We start from the raw sequence: 22,473 nt of genomic DNA, 5'->3' as shown, positions 1-22,473 counted from the left end.
TGGAAGAGAGTGAGAGGGAGAGATGGAGAAGGAATAGAGGTACAATACAGGTACATGTAGATGTAGAGCAAATAATAATACACAGGAGTGGAGGGCTATTTACATGGAGATATAGAATGTTTTAAAAGGCTTTGGAAAACTAAAAGAAAACTCTGTCTCTGGCTAGAAAACAATTAAAGTGCTGCAAGAAATCTTAAGTTTACTAAATTGCTACAACAAATTTGTTTTGCTGATTAAGATAGAATAGAAGAGATTGAAGAAGAGAATTGTAGGCAGGCATATTTATTGTAGATCAAGAAAATAAGAAATTTACAAATTTAAACACAGAAAAGGTACCGAAAGTGGGAAAAGAGGGAGAAAGAAGCATTATATATATATATATATAATTATATAATAAATAATGTAATGTAGTGAAGAAGAGAACTCTCTCAAGGATTTTTATTAGAATTGTTTTAATTATTATTGTTTAGATTTTAGAGAGAGAGAGAAAGAGAGAGAGAGAGAGAGAGAGAGAGAGAAAAGTGAGTAAAATAGAGAAAGAGATAATAGAGAAAAACAGAGTATAAAGGAAGAGAGGAGATAGAGATGATATTTAGACCTCAATAAAGGTAAGAATGGGAGAAAAGATTAAAATAGTGAGGGAAAAACAAATAAATATATTTATATAAAGTATAAACACAATGTGTAGAGAGAGAGAGAGAGAGAGAGAGAGAGAGAGAGAGAAAGCAGTAGGAATGGGAAAGATAGAGAAGAGAGAACCTTAAATGGATACTGGTTTAGCCTCCAACAAGCCATCACAAAAATCCTATCAGCAACCAAATATGGAGAGAATTCTGTCTGGCTGGGTTGCTGTCAAAAACTCCTTTATTGGAAAGTAGTAGGCCAACTGGGAAAGCATTTTACTCTGGGGATGGAATTGAGATTTTCCCTTGAATGCATGAATCAGACAAAATCTCTTTACCTTGAAATGCACAATTGATATTTCCAAGAGTATTTGAGACCTGGATGTACATGTAAGATATGAGTATGAAATGTTTATTTTTAGTGTCAAAACATCTTTGAATGGATGAGTCAGTAGTAGATCAAAGAATAGCCCCTTGGTGAGATTTTCATTCATATGCATTTATTATAAATCAAGGAGATTACAAATCTCTCAAATTTGACTACTTTCTAATTTGCTTTTTACTTAAACTACATGTACATGTGGACAATATTTCGTCCTTGTTTTCACGAAGTGACGGTAGTGAGGAAAATCGTAACGCAAAGTGAATGCAATTTTGTTTCACTACCGTCACTTCGTGAAAACAGCGACGATTTGTCTCATGATACTTAGTGGAACTTTGTGTTTTGATCAAACTTAAAGTGATGATTTCGTGATTTGCTTTCAGAGTGTTTCCTATAGAAATTCACAATTTCTCTATGTAGAACAAGAACAAATATTAACAAAGAAGCAAAATTTATACAACACATTTTACAGAACTGCAAATTGAGTACTTTAAAGTAATTTGTCTAATATTCACCACATAAGTAGGCCTTTAGAGGTGTTGTGGTCGAGTGGATACGTCGCCGGACTGTCGATCACAAGGTCCGCGGTTCGAGTCCCGTCGCTGCACTAATGTCCTTTGGCAAGACATTGATCTACATTTGCCACACTCCACCCAGGTGAAGTAAATGGGTACCTGGTAGGAATTTATTCCTTGAAACGCAGCGCGCGTAACAGCTGCACTGCTAAAGCCAGGGTAATTATGCTGCATTATTGTAGAGCGCTTAGAGACTTCTGACAAAGTAAGTGTTAGGCGCTATATAAGCACTGTAATTATTATTATTATTATTACATTGTAACTTTAAGCATCTGATTGGTCACTAATGAGCATTTAGTCTGTAATTGCTGCATTTTCAAGTAATGAAATATTTATTGACATCCCCAAGGGATGTCACAGACACAGGGATATATTTTAATGAGAAGCCAGATTCCATGATTACCAATTTGTCCTTGAATCAGACAAACTACATGTATATAATTACAAGAAGTTGTGTTTCCATCCGATTAAATTGTAGAGGGTTTTCGATTTAAAAGAGAAACTTGTCAGAAGTGCCCTCGGATGCTGACCAGTTCCTTAATTACACACTTGTATATAATGTGCCAGTCCCTTTATGACAATTTACAGAGAGGTCCTGTGTGTGTAGGCCGTTTCTATTATCCCTAGGGTAAAAACAAGATTTAGGCCTTACAATACAATCACATAATGTATTGAACCCCAAGGTTTTGATTATAAATAACTTTTGTATAAACATTGCATATTGTGCGCCTCTTTGGCACCAACAATACTGTCCCATTCATACCTTTGTGGGACCGGGTAGGGCATTGTCCTTTGAGTGGAAGGGGCTCATCAAATATGGATGAGCCCCTGAAGTAAGACACCATGCAGTGATGGTGTGGAGTCTTCAAGGGGGCTTTTGTCACCATCGGTCAGCCGTCGGTCAGTCATCGTGTCGAGGGGTGTCATTCTGCTCCGTCACCATGCCGCAACCATTGCGGCGGCCAGCGTATCACAGTATTGATTTGGAACGGTCAGTTGGCCATTCACAGAATGAAACCAATTGGGAGGGTCAGCCAAGGGCCATTGTGTTTCCCAGATGCCCGGAGGCTGAGTCAAGTGAAAGTTGATACATGGTGCCTATTGAAAATTTTGACTGTAATTGTGGATATGCCGAAGGACAAAGGCTTGGCTTGCATGGCCTGATCCGTAATTTTAAGCAGAAAGTCGGTAGCTATTTTGATACAAACATAATTTCCTGCAATTTCCTCACACAATAGACATAGACACTACTGGTCAGATGTCATGATGAAAAGGAATTTGATAGCTTCATTTACATAATAGTAACTACATGTACTTCCATTCAATAAATGAAAAAAACGAAATCGAATTGATGATGCATGTATAATATTCAGTAGACTATTCAGGTTGCGACATTTACATGATATTTAGTATGCATGTACAGTTGCAAAATGAATGAATGAGCTGGTATTTGAGCAAAATATATTCACAATCAAGCATATCCCTGGTTAAATTTGTATACATGTACATGTACACTGTATGTATGTACTTCATAATTCATGATTTCTACATTCTTCAATCACTAGAAATCAATGTGTTGCTTCTACAGTAGTATATGTAGTTTTGTTCCAGGTAAACAACATAAAAGGTATAATACAGTATGTACATGTACATGTACATGTACTATATTAACATTGAGCCTGTTACTGAAGGCTGTTTCTTGTCCCAATTAAAACAAATGATCAATAATTATTGACTGACTAAATACACTGTTCTAAGTACTGAATGAATGCATGACCATGAAAGGTGTCCAGAGAGAGTAAAATGGATCATTGAGTACAATATACAGTGTGTAAAGTGTCTATAGCCCCATTCCATGTATACACTGTGCATTGTAAATACAGTAAACAAAACATTTACTGTTGATAAATGATATGTACACTGTATACCGGTACATTTTTTTACATTTTCTAAATCCAATCAATTGCATATTAATTCTCAATCATTTTTTATTTGTTTGGTACACTGAACTGCTGATTGCTGCTTGAATTGTACATACTGGTACTGTATGCACACCAAATGTACATGTTTTACACACTGATCAAATGAATGTTGAAAGATCATCAATTATTGATATCAGTGTTTAATTGAAATTGGAGCACGGGATTGAAAATATAGGATGATACATAACATGTACATGGAACTAGATTTACGGGGGCACGCGCTTGGCACAATGCATGTATTATTTGAGTGTACATACAAGTTGGCCTATATTACTGTATGTATGGTATATCAAATGTAGATTTTGTTAATTTTGAAAATGGGTACATTCCTTGCATTTTGATGCACGCTCTTATTTGCTTCATCAGATATTTATGCAGGATACCTCACCAATTGTAAATCTACACAAAAATGCCATCAGCATATTCTTGACTTGAATCCTGGACAAATTGATGAGGATATATGTCCTTGCCATTTATCGTTAACAAGGTTTTATTGACTGTGAGTTCGCAGGAAGATGAAATTGTCCTTTCTCCCCGGAGCTAAACGGAAACTGGAGAATATCCAGTAACTCCTTTCAAGGTTTGATAAAATGCACTCGGCAAGTGAGCATATATTTCATATTTGGGTCTAAATTGAAAGCTAATTAATCCTGACATATTTAGGGAAGCTGCATTGAATTAGCATTGTGTGTAAATGTCATTGTGCTTCCAGCAATGATGTCTTTCTAAAATTGGATTATTAAAAGTGCAAAGCTCTAGGTTAGTTATAAAAATAGTCCTGTGTTGATGAAGTACAGTGTATTCCGTAATAAGTGAGTGCTATTCAATATATAGTACAGTATAACCCTTTATTAGTGGAAAACGTGGACAAAGATGGTGCATTACTTTAAAAGTGATAATAAAAAACTATCATTACATGTACAGTACAGTAGGTTTATACAAAAAACTTAAAGATAAATAGATACAAAGAAAGAGAGTAAATGAGAGAGAGAGAGAGAGAGAGAGAGAGAGAGAGAGAGAGCAAGATAGAGAGTGGGAAGGAGAAGGAGAGAGAGAAACAGAGGAATAGTCTTTAGTTCTACTGGTTCTACGTGTTTGTCAATTTTTAAACATTAATTAATTATGATTAATTAATTATGAATCAAAACTTTACATGTTATCATGAATTTTAAAGTGAAAATAAAATCTTTTCATATTAGTTTTTAATGTTTCTAAATTACATGTACCGGTATATAAACTTAACATCTGCTTATATAGGGCCAGAATGACATTACATTGTAACCCATATGTTTGACATAGAGTTTTAGTCCTTGTTGGCTCCCAAGAGTGGATAACATAAATGTTCATATGTCCAAGTTATGAAATTACTGACTCATCCCTGCCCTGGTAAAAGCATCATGGTTCATCCTCTAATTTTAGACGGAGAGATATATGGGCCTTCCATGCAGCATCTCTTTTCAGTAAAGGGGAAAAACAGAGTTCCATACCATACTTTATCTCATCCCGATCCCGAGCTGCCTTTGATGTATGAGAAGGCTGAGATAGGATGATGTCTGACGAGTTTGGGATTGAGTTTAGCGAAATTAGACGAAGATGTACACGCCTAATGGAATTAGTGAGTGATGGGGGTAGCATGATTTTTGTTCCTGTCCTCATGGCCTATTTTGGGGTATGATGTCACTTTTTTGTTCTGACATGATCGTAAATGTACTATGTAGGCCTTCTTGTGAAAACTGTTTTTTACATTATTAGTCACTTCAGAGAAAGATTCTGTAAAAGTTTTATATAACACATGAGGATGAATCATAGCGTCAGCCTTAGACCTGTTTAATATTTTAACTTTTAAGAATTAATCATAGTTTTGACTACATGTACCCCCAAAAGTAAGCACAAGATAAAAATGTAAATCAAATTTGTATGGCAAAACTTTAAAAGTAAACTTTGTTAGTGATGAGAGAAGATCAGAAAATTTAGTGATATATACAGAGAGAATTAGAAAGGGAGAGATGGGGAGAGACAGAGACAGGAGTGGGAGGGAGTGGGAGGGGAGTAGAGAGGAAGATGAAGAATAGAGGAAGAGAAATATAAGAGAGAGAGCAGAGAAGTAATCAACAAAAGGGAGAGAGGAAAATAGACAGTGAGAGGTGGAGAAAGAAAAACTATGAACAATGGAGAGGTGAGATAGAAGAGAGGAGAGAGAGGGGATAAGAGAGAGAAGAGAAGAGAATGGACAGGAGAAGCAAGTTAACAAGCTAAGCAGTAGTCCCTGTTGGAAAGGTGTTGGCAAACTTGTCAAGCACTTGATAGTTTGTTCTGCAAAGCTCTGCAATCCTTTACGCTCCCTTAGTTCCTATGTTTGTGTATTCCTTGTCAGTCTATTGCAAACAAACAATCAACCCCAAGTACAAGGTTCTATATATCTTCAAGAATATACCACTGATTCAGTTACCAGTCCTGGAAATATGGTAATTGTACTTACGGTTAAAACCATCCCAATGTAATGTTGATATTGGTATAAAAACTCTTGAGTCATGCCTTAGGTCGGTTAGTCAGTGGATGAATGATAACTTTCTGAGGTTAAATGAAGACAAAACTGAGTACATGTTGATTGGATCTGCCAGGCAGTTGAGTAAATTTTCTGCACAAAAGATCATGATTGGCAACTCAGAAATAAAATGTGTTAATCAGGTTCGTAATCTTGGAGTTTTGTTTGATGCTGGAATGACCATGAAATCTCAGATTTCAAATGTTGTTAGTTCAGCATCATTCCATATTCACAATATTTGGAGGATCAGAAAATATCTGAATCAGAAAGCCACTGAGCAGATTGTTCATTCTTTTATTACATGTCGTTTGGATATGTGTAATTCACTGTATATTGGCCTTCCTCAAAATCAAATAGCCCGTCTGCAACGAGTTCAGAACATGGCAGCTCGGCTCGTCACTCTCCGCAGTAGATCAGACAGTATTTCAGATATATTAAATATAGCCTACATGTACCAATAATTAAAGATATGAAAACAAATTTATGTTGAATTTTTGGTGTTTACAATATAGATTGAATATTACATTTCATTTAATACATCATATTCATTGAAAAGAATCTTAAAAGTAAGTATTGAGATATAGTATTGTTCAGGTACACAAAATACCGGTACTTAGTCATGTTATTTTATAGAATATACTTGCATGTACACATGCATAATATATGTAGTATTCAAGTATTCAAATTGGAATTAAGGGACCTACATTTGTGAAGGTGTGTACTCTCAGTTGTACACAACTTATTTACAAATCAAAAGGGCATTAGTCGCTAAACAGTTAAAGCGAAAACACGACTTTGAAATTGCTCGTAGATGAAGGTCAGTTTTGGTTATGGCCCCTTAATGAAGCCATGCGCTTAATCTTTGCCATCCCCCTCGATGATTAGTCCTACTTCTACTGGTATTCAAGCATCCCTTTCAAAAGAAGAAAGGTGAAACTACTCAACGGCGGTCCTGGTGCCTTTGTAACTTCAGTAGCTTAACACAAAGGTGTGGTCAGACTTGTTGTAAAGTGAAGCCGGTTTTGAATAAGGCGGGGGCTCGAAGGGGCTCGAAGGGGCTATTGTAAGGAATACCTGTACCAGTTATGGGGGTGCTTCCAAACAAGGGGCACGTTTTCAATAGACCAGTTTTCAAATTAATTCAAAGTTATTGATGCTTCTCCGAAAAGTGGAGTATAATCATTATGAGCAACTGATCTGTCATGCCAGTTGGAGTTTAATGTACTTGTGTAAATTATTTTCTATGAAGACAGGTGTACTTCGCAATTTCTACAAAGTTGTAAAAGAATACATTGAAATGTACATGTGTATGTACTTCTCTTATAAATATACATGTACGTAGTGTAAGATTTATGTAAATGAAAGTTGTTCATTGTTACTAGTACAAGAAGATTATTTAGTAGAACATTCAATGGTTGTATAGGTCAAGCAGCCCCCAGAAGGGTTAGTGTGAGCTACAGGAAGATCCATAGAGCTGCGGATGCCATCCTGACTCTAATCCAATTGTATCTCCTGGTGTGCAGCAACTTGTCTCAATTATTTCACCAGTCAAGAAAAAAGAATTATTCTCTTAAATTAATACAGACATTCACAATGGGATTATGGAAAGAAGAAGCTCATCTTGTAAACCGTCTTACTATTTTGAAGGGATTCTGAAGGTTTTCCCCTCCTTTACATTTCTAACATCCAACACTTGATGATCAGCTTAACATCTGGAAAATGCATGAAGCAAGATTATTGTTTGCAACATTACCAAGAAAAGAAAATTGGGTGTACCTTTTTTTTTCTTTCCAAGAGATTTTATAGATAGATATTAACTAAATGACACTCTAAAGTGTGGTTGTCCTATAAATACATATGTATAGAATATTAAGGTACCTGTAAACAAAAGTGGCAATAAATACTCCTTTAGGTAAAGATCATTTTGCTTGAACCGTTTCTGTATTTTTTCCAGCTTGTCAAGAAAGATGTACAGTTTAGGTACAAGGTTTAGGACTAACGGATTAAGAAAGATCTGAAAGAGGTCTTGAAGGTTTCCTTCTATATTCCATACTATTGATTTTTTTTAAAGTAGATTTAATTGTTGATACAGCCCTGAGGGCATTTTACCTGCCTTAATCCTGATGTACAGTAGTGGTAAATGAGATTAAGATGGGTACAAATTAATCCTTTTAATTTCTAGTTTAGAGGGTCTAATCTCTTTAAGGAGGAAATCTTCTTTGCTGATTAACACATTGTTCAGATCTATCATGAGAGGGCTGGTTGTAGTGACACAGGGGAGGTGAAGTTGCAGAATTTTGCCGCACTCTTAAATGATTTTGTTCAAAAGCTGTTGTCTAGGGGCGCGTTCATGCTTGATTTTGAAGGCAGAATGAGCGATTTGTAACGCTCATCGTAAACGCTCATTGTATGTACACATATACATGTACATGTCATGTAGTTGCTTTGTGAATTATGTTTGTAAATTTAGATCATGTGAAGTATGGTGGATTTTAAAAATAATTGATTTAACCCCACTTAACCTTCTGCTGTTCTGCAGCAATATTACAACCTTCATCCATCAACTTCACTCCTTTTCTCTTTCTTTTTAGTTTGACTGTACATACTACACATGTACAGTACATACAATGTATATTAATAGATATGTTATTCACTTCAAATAGCATTTTTTTTTAAATTCGTACTGCTTTTTTTTATATAAAATCACAAAATACTTCACCTTTTAATATTGCTAGGTTAATGTGGCAATTTTTATGTTCAATTAATACTAAAGTAGTCAATAAATATCCAGTTTCTTTATCTAAACTTTAAAGTCATTATGTTCCATTTATCACTCAAGACGGATAGGCTTACAATATGTACTGTTTACTCTGACGACGTGGAGGCATTTCTCGAATGGGTATAATGGTGTACCTTGTTGTCAAACAATATAAATTTTGTGGGCTGAAGCCATGCATACATTCTAATACAAAAGCTATTTGCTGCTGTAATGTACATGTGTGATTGATCGCACCTTCGCTCCAGATGTCTGTATTGGATTAAGCTCTGCAGGGGGTGATATGAACATGGAAAAAAGTTGAAGCGGCAACTGTTTGTATGTAGGGTTGAATGGCATGGAGTGTGCTTTAAAGGTGATTGTTTACTTTATGAGTGATTCCAAATTACATACATTTGAGCATTCATGCATGATTCTTTCTAATAAATAATGATATATACACCTGTATACAACATTTACAATAACTCTTTTCCTTTAGAAATTATGAAGAGTCGATCGCATAGTAACTGCAGAAAATTTCCTATTGTTGTTTATCACATTTGAAAAATTACAAATTTACATTCTTGTACATGATTTCAGCCAGGGAATGTAAAAACATATAAAAATTACTATTGCAAAAATTGGAATGTGAGTGTGTTTCAGCAGAAACCAAGCAGTTGCCAATTTGGACCCAACAAGCGTGCAAGTATTTGTTAAATATTGTTGGCCATTCATGCGAATGATAGCATTCATCATTGGGGGTCACGGAGGTTAGTAGCATCTTCATCTCTACGTGAGTGCAGGCACAGAGAGGAAATGAATACAAGAACCCCCATGATGGTGTAATTTTCTGCCCTCCCCCTTTCTGTCTTACTTATCTCATGCTCATCTTTGATCTCATATATATGCTAAGAGATCAGAAGCTGTGATTGATGCGTGGAGATATTTTGCGGTCTCGAATCCTCAGGAAGCGTTGATTATTGCGCACATTGCAGGAAATTCTTGTATTTGCAATGTTTTCAGTGGTGTTGTATGTGGTGTATCAGATGATGCTCTAATCGATGTGTGGTGGGAGTCTGAGGATGTCTTGTGGTTTGTGAATCCTCCAAAGCTTCAGATAATTGCAAACCATGCATGAAGTTATCATGATGCATCTTGTATGAATAAAAGCTTGTACAAGTAGAATATGGTGTGCTACGATCCAGAAGGGCATTAACACCCTGTAATTTGCTTGTATTGCCCTCCTGGCTCTCAGCATAGTAAACAGACAGTATGGGATGCAAATTGTTGTCTGTCCTCCCCATTCAGTCCCCTATCTCACATTCAATCATATTAGCTACATGTACATGTTCCCATTGTACATTGTAGTTTTAAACTTAAGTTTGCAAAACCTCAAGGTTTTAAAACAATGACCTACTAACAGTGACGCAGGTTCACAGAGCACAGGTACCACAACTGCTTGAAGTTTTAAAGTACATGTACAAGCCGGACGAGCAGTTGTTTTAACTACAAGCTTGTGAAACCTTAAAGTTAATTGTATTCATGAACTCTCCCCCCCCCCCCCCCACCACAGTTTTGTTATTTTTACAACAATCCCATGATTACTTATGATTTTAAAACTGTGAGTATAAAACTCTTTAAGTTTTTAAAAATCAAGAGTGTATCTTCACCATCCTTAGCTAGAAGGTATTACCTGTGAGTTTAAATCACTAGGTTAAGTTTAAGTTTATAGTGTCATGTGAACCTAGCCAATGTTGCTCCACATACTTCAAGCAATGAGCTTGCTAGAGCAGGTAAACAAGGATCTGATGAGGCCCATCTTCTTATCCTAATTACCAATCAGAACTCTCACCTAGCACCTGCTTGTGTCTTTATTGGTGTTTGTCTTTTTCCGTTTTTGTTTTGGTCAGGTATTGGTGTCAGTGACTTCTTGGTGAACCATATTAAAGCCTTTGTACTTGTACTTCTTTAGTCCATTTTACATGAAGGTCTGTTAAGGCATAATCAACACTTTTGTTACTCTTGCACAATTGTTACATTTACATCTTGTATTACTTACTTTATGCATGGAAAATATATTTTTGTAGAATAGAATTGAAAAAGGTTATACAGATAAAAATAGACTGATACCAGCACAGAATTAAACTGCACATGTGTAAGCTAAGCTAAACGTGGTGTTAATTGAAGGCAATGAAAAGACATTCAAAAAAGCAAGTGAGATAAGCAGAAGAATAAAGATAAAAGCAATAAACGTATGACATACAGTATACATGTAAGGACAAGGAAACATACTATACATGTAGAGGGGAGGGGGGGGGGATTTTATACAGAATGTCTCTATAAAAAAATGCTACAAGATTTTGATCGGCAATTATTTAAAGAGTACTTGATCATCCTCAATGAAATTCCAAAATCCCCATGAAGTTCACACAAAGTTTATAAGATACTACTTCAGTATTACCTACAAAATTTCATTGAGGATGATGACATACTATTTGAGATATTGCCAATCAAAGACACCCGTAGGTGAATGAAAACCTAAATGACACACAGAAAGAAAACTCATTGAAAAGAAAGAGGGAAATTAAGTGGAGAAAAGGTTAGAAAGAAGAAAAAAGGAGAAAATAAGAATAGACTAGATAAGAAAGAGAAGAAGAGGGAAAAGGTTTAAATCTCTCAACTACTGTAGGAACACAATAGCAACCGCTAAATCTTTACGAACCGGGTAATTTAGCAACGTCTTTAGCAGAATACAACGGTTAGTTTAGGCGTCTTGCCAAAATTCAAATCATTCCTTGTATCTGGTGTCAAAGTAATTTGAGAATGCATCCCAATGCACTGGCATGTTACTGATCAAAACAAACTATTCCAACGAAACTCAGAAATACTATCATGTCTGGATAAACTTCACAATTCACCAGGTTCAACTGTCATTGCGTTTAAGAGATTAGTCTCCATATTCAGACTGATTTTATCATAAACTTGTATTCATGTATTATGCTTATATTTGTTTAGTCATGTTTGAATATGTTTTCCAAATATAGTTGTTGATATGGAATTGCAAATGTCACAGAAGTAAAGAAACTAAATCTGTTTGTTTTAAAAACTTGTAAAAAGTTTTTTCCTTGGAGTCCACTTTGTAATGATGTAAAAAAAAAGAAGAAGCAAAAACGAAAAATAACGAAGCATATGGGATTATTTATGACAACATAATGCAACTTTTTTCTTCTTGTAAAACATGTTCTTGCTTTTATTTTACTACAACTTTATTCAGTTGGCAGCTACATTTTTGAAGTGTTCATGGTTGTCCTGTTCATATTGTTATCAATCAAAGTTAGAGAATACTGGCAAATATATATGGGGCCGTTGTATAAAAACTCATGCATTCAAACACAAGGAGATTTTGTTTCCCTTATTCAGGTCCTCTGGTTGCTTACTGTCAAGCAATTTATGCTTTCTTAGCAGTCAGGTAAAATACCACCACCACCACCAGTAACTCTCCTGTTCCACAAAATATGAAAAGAGCTGCATTTGATTAGACTACATTCCCAGGAACGATCTCCAAGGGGTCAAATCTGCGGAGGTCCAGGGTAACAAGAAGCAATGCATGCCCCCTTTCAGGATCAGGTCGTTCTCATGGCAACCGTACACAAAAACCTGTGATATATTGGCACATGGACTATTCTTGAAGTAGTGCTGTGCAACGGCTCTTTTGGTGTGTATTTGTGCTGATAAGGCCTATGCATTATCTTTGTGTACAAAGTCTGGCACTCATCCATGTCATTGAGTGCGTGCACTGGATCTTCTTTTCTATAGGTTAGAGTGTAACAAAGATCATGAAAATGGCTTCTTAGCATAGAATTTTCACTTGGTTGAACAAGGGTATATGTTTTTAAGCACAGGAGCCAGGTAACAACTCAAATGATGATCACTTTTTGTTCCCATTTAGCCTTTGGTGTTTAAGGTTGAGAAAGATTGTTTAATTTCGTGGAATAGCAATAAGTACATGTAAATGAAAACTTTTGTGCCCAATTCATCTCTAAATCAAGATTGGTTATAGATACAAATGTATAAATTACAAGTAGATAATTAGATTGAGAATTGAAATATTGAATGCATGCAAGTTTTAAATTATTTCTTGAACTCTTTTACATTTTGACTTCAGGTTTACAAATAATTTTTTCCCTATTAACTACCTAGTGATCTTGTATTTAAACTTTACACAAAACACATGTAATCATAAAAACACTACCTACAAATGTATGTCCAAGTGATTTACTTTTATTTGATGACAACATACTTTTTTTGCAAAATAATGTGCATCAGTTAATACCAAAAAAAGAACAAAAAGAAGTAAAGTTGTTACAATTTTTGACACAGATTCCCTGGTATAATACCTTCACCAGAGAATACACATGTAGTTTGTCTACTGCAGTAGTTTACTATTATCTGTCTTGCGTTGGTTGTCAAATATAAGAGGAGTGGTCATGTGGCCTTGCAATGTTTATTGCCCAGTATTAAAGCTAGATTAAACACCTGCATGTTGTATAACCCTTGAAGCATGTGACACACATTATGGCATTGATGTAAACATAATCTTTGACTTCACAAAGGCTCCAATCCAAAAGACAAATAGCCACTCCATCCCTCTTGTTGGAGGTGCTATTTAACAGGTAGTAATGACAAGCAAGGTTGATACCCTATGTTTCTAAATGTGGGTCTGGCAAATGCATGAACACGTGCATAAACATGTAAAAAAGAATAGAGAAGTTTTTTGTTCACTTTCTTTTTAATTTGTACCACAGCAAAATATTTGCTTCAATCAACTTCCGATTTGTTTTGGTGCTTAGTTGCTTCATTTAACAGTCAACTAAAATATGTCATCCATAAATAAATATATTAATTAATAAATGAATCAGTTAGTCAGTCAATTAGTCAAACAATCATGGAGGAAAAATAACTTCAAAACAAGAGTGTTTAAATGTACCAATTACATGAAAGTACAGTATAGACTACATTTATACATGACACATGGTGTGTTAATTCATACCCATACGCTATACTCCATATAACAGTACTGTAGTGTACATCAATACAATACTGTTATTGAAGATCTAAAATGTACAAGTAGTCATGTACAATGTATTTAGTTCTTCCAAATTCTATGAGAAAGCTATAATTCCCTGTCTTTTGCCCTAGCTACCTCCCAAGCCTTCCCCAAAGCGGATTTATATCAGCCTGCCAAGACACAAAAGCTCCTCCCAGCTTACATGATAAAGGGATGCTCAGTAGTCGGACATACTGTATGCAGACCCTCCTCCTTTCTATTTACACAGCGTTTTAGATCGGGGCCCCTTGTTTAAGAGCCCTCTGTGTACCCCTTGTCAAAAGACCCAGGTCAAACATTAGTTTAAGGATTGAAAGAGAAAGAACCTCAATTGTTTGAACTATGCCACCCAACTGTCATTTCCAGTGTTACTGTTTGTAAACATACATGCAGAATCTCTAAATAAGTTCATCAACATAGAAGGACGTTTTTGAGGTTTGAGAATTTTGTCGAACTTCTAGCCGTCACTTTTGATGTGTTGGTAATTCAAAGGCCTACGTATTTATTGTTGTGGCAACCGACCATTATGGTGGGTCACTATGTTGAAGCCACATAACTGTTGCTTGCAAAGGCCTGTGCCTAAAGGTGAAGTCTTTAGAAAAATGGCAGAATACTTTTAAAGTTCTTTTTAATAGCAAATGTGACTGCACTCTTGTTCCACATAATGAATGAATGAGCAATGCTTCCATAAGTAAGCAGTAGTCTGTATATACAATGTAGAATAGAATGCTTAAATAACTTGAGTCTATTTTTAGAAGATATCTTTAGAAGATACCAGGATCTGGCAGTCTGGCTATTTTAGTTATAAATATTTGTTAAAGTGATGAAATACAAATGACCCCTGACTGCAGTTCAACTTTTGAAATATATAGATGTCTATATTTTTTTGGCAAGTTTGGGATGGGTCTATTGTGAAAATGGTCCCTGACTACGTGTTCAACTTTTAATAGAAGACCATAGGGCCTACTTTTTTGGCAAGTTTGAAATATGGCCTATCGTAAAAATCGTCCCTGACTATATGTTCAACTTAATATACAGCTTTATATTTGACCACAGTTGTTATTTTCTTTTATACATGTAGCTTTGTTTACATGGATTCATTTTTCTCATGACCTATGGGTTTATAGACCATATGCATGAACTTTTTTTTACATGTTCACTGTTCAATAAAATTTGAGCTACAGTATATCATATGAAAATTGAAATCTAAAATATGTTATTAGTCACCACTTTTAATTGTACTGCTTGTTTATCATCAGAGATAGAAGGAATTGACCTTGTGTCTAAGTACACCATTCTGGCTCCAAGCAGACATTATGTACATGTAGATGTAAGAGAAACTAAAATAAAAACAAAGACAATCAAATCCTGTATTAAATCAATCTATATTATTTTGTTTCCAATGCAGATATTCAGCGATCTCGGAAGTGAGATCTTGGATTCTAGCTTTGATGGCTACAACGTCTGTCTGTTTGCCTACGGGCAGACTGGGTCTGGCAAGACACACACCATGATGGGAGGGGATGAGGTAAGAAACATTTTTAATGATTCTTAGAAATCAAGATGGTCAACAACCTACAAGAGGGGCATATTAAAGCAACTTTGATATATATTTTGTTTTTACATAAAGCTTCTCTCCATTGCATAACACCCTTATAGCTAATATTGCTCTCGTAGAAGACTTCAGAAAAAATGCCTATGGCAAATTCTTCACAACAAAGATACAGATTCAAGGAATAAACATGTTGGTGCGTACATTCTACTTCAAAATTGCTTTGATCCTACCGAAACTATAGGATAGTGTAAAAACATAATATTTCTCTCAATTTGGACAAAGCATAAACAAAATTTCTGCAAAGAAGCATTAGCACTACCAGGGGTAATCAAGATAAAGTTCATTGAACCTTTATTTTGCCAGGGAGTGTAAGAAAAAAAATCCCTGAAAATTTCTAGAAGCATTGACAGTGTCTATATAGTCATGGACCTATATACGGTCTAGTGCAGAATTAAAAAAAAAGAATTCTAATATTTTTTGTTGGTTGCTATGGTGCAAGCGAATAAAAAACTAGTGAAATGACAATCGATCACCTCCAAACTTATGATTTCTTGCATTGTGTCCTGTCCAAGATTTGATTTTTATCCAGATATCTTTCGTAAAAAAAGATAGAAATCTCTTGATTACTACTGACGAATGTTTTTTTAAACAAATAATACAAGGAAGAATCATTGGTCAGTGGTGTACATTGTATATTCATTTTCCAGTGAAACAAATGGATTAGAGACATTTTGTTCTGGACACAATGCACAGAACTGACCCAAAATAAGATGTCAAATGATAATCTGATTTCAAGATAATGATGAATTCATTGTGGACATCCAGACGTAAACAAAACCATTGAACTCATCAAAGAGTTCATTAGACCATACCAATATATGAAAGCATGATATACATCCATAGTTGTCCAGTAGTATCTGTAACTCAGAGCCATCTCATTAGTCTCGATAGGTCGTTAAGACATCCTAATTACAATCTCATATGGGATGAAGGGCCAGAGAACCTGTGTTGCCTAGCAACCGGAACTTTTACCCATCCATGGATCGCAATATCTCATCATCTGTGCTGATAAGAGGCATCTCTAATCATCCCGTAAGTTCATTTTCTGAATGTTGCGCGCCAGGCCATAACGAAGGTGATGAAGGATGCGAGGAGATTACTGGTAGACAGAAAAATCGCCAGGCGATTGTGATCTACTAGAGATTTTGAGATGAGGAATGTGAAAAGTGATTGGGAATAAGCTCTTCAAATCAGCAATGGATCTGATCTTCACATACATGCATGATATTTATTAACAAAAATCTTAACATACATGTATGATATTCATTATTAATATGTACACCAACAGTAACGAGAAGTAATCATTGATCATCTGAAGCAGTAGTACTGTACATCATGTTTTAATTTTAGAGGAGTGTCACACTCTGTAATCAAATATTTGCAACTTACTTTCCTGTAAAAAGTAATCATGAACGTTTAGAAGCGCATACATGTTATTCACCTCCAGACATGATGATATATACTTGCTGTAAACATACTGTAGCAGTAACTTATACTTACATGTACTGTTTGAAGGAAAGCCAATGTTAATATCAAGTTGCTCTAAAAGAAAGTATTTAGCAGAAAATTATAATAATAATAATCGGTTCTTGTATAGTGCATATCACATTATATAACGTCCCTTTGGGCTTCCAAAAAGCTTTGGAAATTATTACCCTAGCTTTAGCTCCAGAAAAGCGGATCGGTGAGAGTTTTTTTAACGAAAAATCAGACAAATGATGAAGAAGTTATGACTATTAGAAAGTTTTAAATAATCACAGCAGTCACATGAATTTAAAATCAGTTGGGGCTGTACTCTGCATTTGTGCATTTGTTCCAAACACAAAACAACAAATACATTGTATGTGAAGTTTTCAAGCTGTATAATTCTCATTTTTAAATTTTTTTTATTGTTTTTTAGGACTTCCAACAATATTATATATTGCCCCATTGGAAACTGTAAATTGATATTTTAGTGTTTAGCAAACAGATGGGAGAGGAGAGTTGATTATGTGTATGCAAATGTCACAATCAAACGACCAAATGACCAATTTGAGATTAGCATATATATTTGGTGATGTCATAATAACATTCTTAATATTTTTTCTATTTCTTTCTAACTTTCTTCATCTCGTTTCTCTTATTTTTCTGCTCCAATTCTAATACCAAAGTTGAATAGCTCTTTAAGATATATGGGACAACGAGTGCTTCTTGTATGACCTGGAAGTCAGATATAAATCATTTCATGATGTTGCAGACAATCAATATTATGTTTTGCTACAGTGCAAGTCATATTTATTGACCAATTATCGCATTCAAACATAGTAAATCATTGATTTCATGGTATAGGTTCACCCCATCCCTTCAACGCTAGTGCTTTAATTCACACTTAAAACACCCCTCAACACCCATGTTGAAAATGAACAGTTGTGAAAATCGACATCTGTCGGCGTCTTGTTTCTCGAGGGCGATATTATTGATGGCTGCATTTCCTATCGCTCGTATGCCTATTAGTGCAACTTTCCCCCTTCCTCCTAGAAGACACATTGCTTTGTGTACACAGTAATTGAGATATGATGTTCACGGTCACGATAATGCAAGGATATTGATTTTCCATCCTTGGAATTTCTCTTAATTTGATTAGCGGTATGGATTGCCTTCGAATAATAGGGTTTTTCAAGCGTAGGCTCTTTGTAGCAAAGATGGTGAATTTAGTGATTGAACTAGGTCTGATACAATCCTGAAAGTGCCTTTTAGTGGCAGAATTGAAGAAAAGGAATAATTGTACCAGTGATGGAGAAACCAATTTTTTATTATGGTTGACTGGTCTTTTTAAAATGCTTTCATGGCATTTGGAGCCTTGAATATTATTTGATAATTATTATCACCCTGGAAAAAGAATATCAGAAGACATTTAAAATTTTAAGTAGTTGATTTCTCCATATACAGTGTGAAATTAGACCAATATTTTATAAAAATGTATTCATTTTTGTTGTTGCAAGTATGTGTTTGATGGGTCCATGTAAACATACAAAATTGCTTGTTAATGATAGATTTGTCATGTAGCATGTGTACATGTATCACCATTGGTGATTATCTTTCATTCAAGTTTGAAAGATTGTGAGCTTCTGTTTTATCACACAATGATCCATGCATATATTCATGTACAATATATGATAGCCATAGTGGTAGTATTTTTTTGTTTACATAATGAATGGGTGAATCTATAGATGAATGTTCTGCACGTTTCAGATTACGTTTATTTTTAATCTGTGAGATAACTAAATATTTACCCAGCATACCTGGTTTTTTATTTGTCAAGTAAACAGAAGAGATCTTTGCTCTTCCAACTTAGATATCAATCTAATGTCGGGGCAGGGCAATCTAACCTCATTCACAAATACCTTTAAAAGCGCTATGACAAAAATAAAACTATTTTTAGTGTACCAGTATGTACATGTAAATGGCTAAAAATCATCTGTGTGTACAGTATTAAAGATACAAGATATATAATGCACTATACACCTTTTTATGACATTTTTATTTTGCTGCCAGTAATTTTTGTTTTTGTTTTTGTTTTGTTAAGGTAGTTTACCACATCATGTTAATATGGCTATTTAATTGTACTTTTTCTTGTACATTGAATTGATAACAGTGCATTTTAATATGATATCAGTGTAACAAAAGTAACTTTTTGTTAATAGGGCTCTTCTTGAGTCTGCGAGTCTGCGAGAGCTCTTCAGAGCCAAAATCACCACCACCTTCGGCCTACTTATTGTGTGTTTATTGTTTTAGATTTACGGAATTTACTTCATTTATTTGTAAAGTTTAATTTGATGGTGATAGACTATTCTATAATCAAATTTACAAGTGTTTCTGATGTGAGGAGCAAAATTTAGCAAATTTGATTATTCACTGATCCTTACAGTAATACATGTACATGTATATCATAACTTATCATAGTTCTTTACAACATGTAACTTTTAAAGTACATGTAAACCCTTTAACATTTGTTAATAAGAAATTAATATCAACTTTATTGAACTCCATGTATATTTACTCTCCATTTCAACTTTGTTTTTCATTTTTCCACTTATATTCCCATCCTTTGTCTTAAATTCATTTTGCTATTAAAGATTATTAAACATTAATTTTTTTCAAACAGCAATACCCAAGTTCTCTCCAAGGATAGTAAACATATCGTCGCTGTTTTCACGAAGTGACGGTAGTGAAAAAAAATTGCATTCACTTTGCGTTACGATTTTCCTCACTACCATCACTTCGTGAAAATAGGGACGATATAATGTTCCATCAAAAGTCTTAAAGGCACAAACATCTCATATTCATGAAATTCTCTATGGACCGATCAGTTTTATCATGTTTCATTCGTGTATATATTTGATTTTCCAACTTTTCTAGGCTGAACAAGGAGTGATCCCTAGATTATGTGAGAGTCTTCTTGAAAGGGTGAGCAGCTATGAAGAGGATGTCACATTCAAAGTGGAAGTCAGGTAAGATTTATTTGATTTAAAATTATGTTATGCAGTTCTGTTTTACTAAATTAATTCTGAGCAGTTGTTGTTGTACTTAATTATTTAACCCATTGTTCAATGAATATTTTCAGTTACATTTAACCAACAGGTTCATGAAGGCAATGGTTTAATTGAGAAGAGAAAAGTTTGAAACTGAGCCCTGTTTCATAAAAGTTATCATCAATGACGACTATCACATTTCTATGACAGATCTGCCAATAGCCTATCAAATGTAATTATCTCAGTAGAAATAACAATTATTGTCACTATGTTATTGATAACAAATTTTTATGACACAGCCCAGATCCTTTCTGTTTGAAGGAGGTGCATGAATGTGCATACATAAAAGTTGATTATAGTTTTTTTTAAATTATCTATGTTGTAGACAATCATGTATTTAACTGGACATTGCAAGATGATATACATATACTTGTTGTTTTTGTAATTTAGCTTTAATTTTTTTTAAATATTTTTTTTAAGTGTTTGAAATATATACTACCCGGTATGCTCAAGATAGAAGCAAAACAAGTCTATGTATACAAAAGACATGGGCATACAGTCATACACTGCTAATGCTTCAACATCTGCATGAGATGTACCCAAAATGTCTTGCTCGTACGAAACTAATAAATATCTTTTCAAGTACGGTATCATCACTGCATAAAATAGTGTTATGGTTTCCCAGGTAGTAGGATGTGTGCGTATGAGTTAGTATTTTTATTGAAGTGGAAAAATGCACATATTTCATTGTTGCTGTCAAAGTACATCTGTAGGTGAGTGTAATCACATGCAAAATGTTCAGGTTTCCGATGATAATCATATTGTGATTTATTTCTCCCTCAGTTTCCTAGAGATCTACAACGAGAGGGTAAGAGATCTGCTGGCTCCCCCCAACAAGGCCAAGTACTCTCTCAAAGTCCGAGAGCACCCCAAAGATGGACCATATGTACAAGGTGAGATAATAAAATCCATTTAGGTAAAAATGCAGTGGCACGAAAAGACACATTCGGAACGCAAAACGATGTCATGGTTGATGGTTGTTTTTATCTGACTGCTAAGAAAGCATGTGTATGCCTGAAAGGAAACAACCAAGGGACTGACGGCTTTAAGGGTGCGTTCAATCGAATTTTCGAAGCTAGAATCACAAACATGAATCACAAATCAAAACGCCGTTACAAAAAACAAGGTCACTGCGGTTAGCGTTCAAGCGATTTTTCATCAACGCTGATTCTAGCTCATTTCGAGCCCAGCCACTGCGGATCACACTCGCAGTTTGACCCAGGAAGTATAGGTCAACTTCGGCGCGCGCTTTTTGGAATTGTTTAAAGCCGACTGTCGACTGCTGTTTTGAGCATAGATCGCAATAATAAAACAAAGAATGAGAAGGTGATGGAAGGAAGAAACAAAAAATAACATAAGGAAAGACAGAAAGAGAAAGTGATAGAATGATTGAAACAAAGAATAACATAAGAGACTGTGAGTGAATTAGGTAAAAAACAAAGAATAACATAAGAGAAGGTGATAGAAGGAAGAAACAAAGAATAACATAAGGAAAGACAGAAAGAGAAAGTGATAGAATGATAAAAACAAAGAATAACATAAGAAACTGTGATAGAAGGAAAAGAATAAAGATTAACATAAGAATAGAAGGAAGAAACAAAGAATAACATAACAAAAGACAGAAAGAGAAAGTAATAGAATTATAAAAATAAAGAATAACATAAGAGAAGGTGATAGAAGGAAAAAAACAAAGAATAACATAAGAATAGAAGGAAGAAACAAAGAATAACATAAGGAAAGACAGAAAGAGAAAGTGATAGAATGCTTAAAACAAAGAATTACATTAAAAAAAGCTGATAGAAGGAAAAAAAACAAAGATTAACATAATAGAAGGAAGGAACAAAGAATAACAAAAGAGAAAGTGATAGAATTATAAAAACAAAGAATAACATAAGAGAAGGTGATAGAAAGAAGAAACAAAGAATAAGGAAAGACAGAAAGAGAAAGTGATAGAATGATTAAAACAAAGAATAACATAAGAGACTGTGAGTGAAGGTAAAGAACAAAGAATAACATAAGGGAATGTGATAGAAGGAAGAAACAAAGAATAACATAAGGAAAGACAGAAAGAGAAAGTGATAGAATGATTAAAACAAAGAATAACATAAGAAACTGTGATAGAAGGAAAAGAATAAAGATTAACATAAGAATAGAAGGAAGAAACAAAGAATAACATAAGGAAAGACAGAAAGAGAAAGTGATAGAATTATAAAAATAAAGAATAACATAAGAGAAGGTGATAGAAGGAAAAAACAAAGAATAACATAAGAATAGAAGGAAGAAACAAAAAATAACATAAGGAAAGACAGAAAGAGAAA

The 22,473-nt window shown here is 34.7% G+C and overlaps 1 protein-coding gene across 7 annotated transcripts in view; it reads left to right on the top strand.

Moving 5' to 3' along the window:
- Window positions 1–22,473, top strand: part of LOC105436725 — a 94,672-nt gene that overhangs the window by 5,494 nt on the left and 66,705 nt on the right. For all 7 annotated transcript variants that reach the window (XM_030999342.1, XM_030999341.1, XM_030999339.1 and 4 more), the window contains exons 4-6: window positions 15,378–15,497; window positions 19,983–20,074; window positions 20,939–21,048. In XM_030999342.1, coding sequence (XP_030855202.1) covers window positions 15,378–15,497; window positions 19,983–20,074; window positions 20,939–21,048 — 322 coding nt within the window. The remainder of the gene's footprint in view (window positions 1–15,377; window positions 15,498–19,982; window positions 20,075–20,938; window positions 21,049–22,473) is intronic.

Source organism: Strongylocentrotus purpuratus, unplaced genomic scaffold (genome assembly GCF_000002235.5).
Source record: "Strongylocentrotus purpuratus isolate Spur 01 unplaced genomic scaffold, Spur_5.0 spur5_scaffold_5, whole genome shotgun sequence".
In the NCBI taxonomy this organism is placed as follows: domain Eukaryota; kingdom Metazoa; phylum Echinodermata; class Echinoidea; order Camarodonta; family Strongylocentrotidae; genus Strongylocentrotus; species Strongylocentrotus purpuratus.
This window is presented reverse-complemented; position numbering and strand designations above follow the sequence as displayed.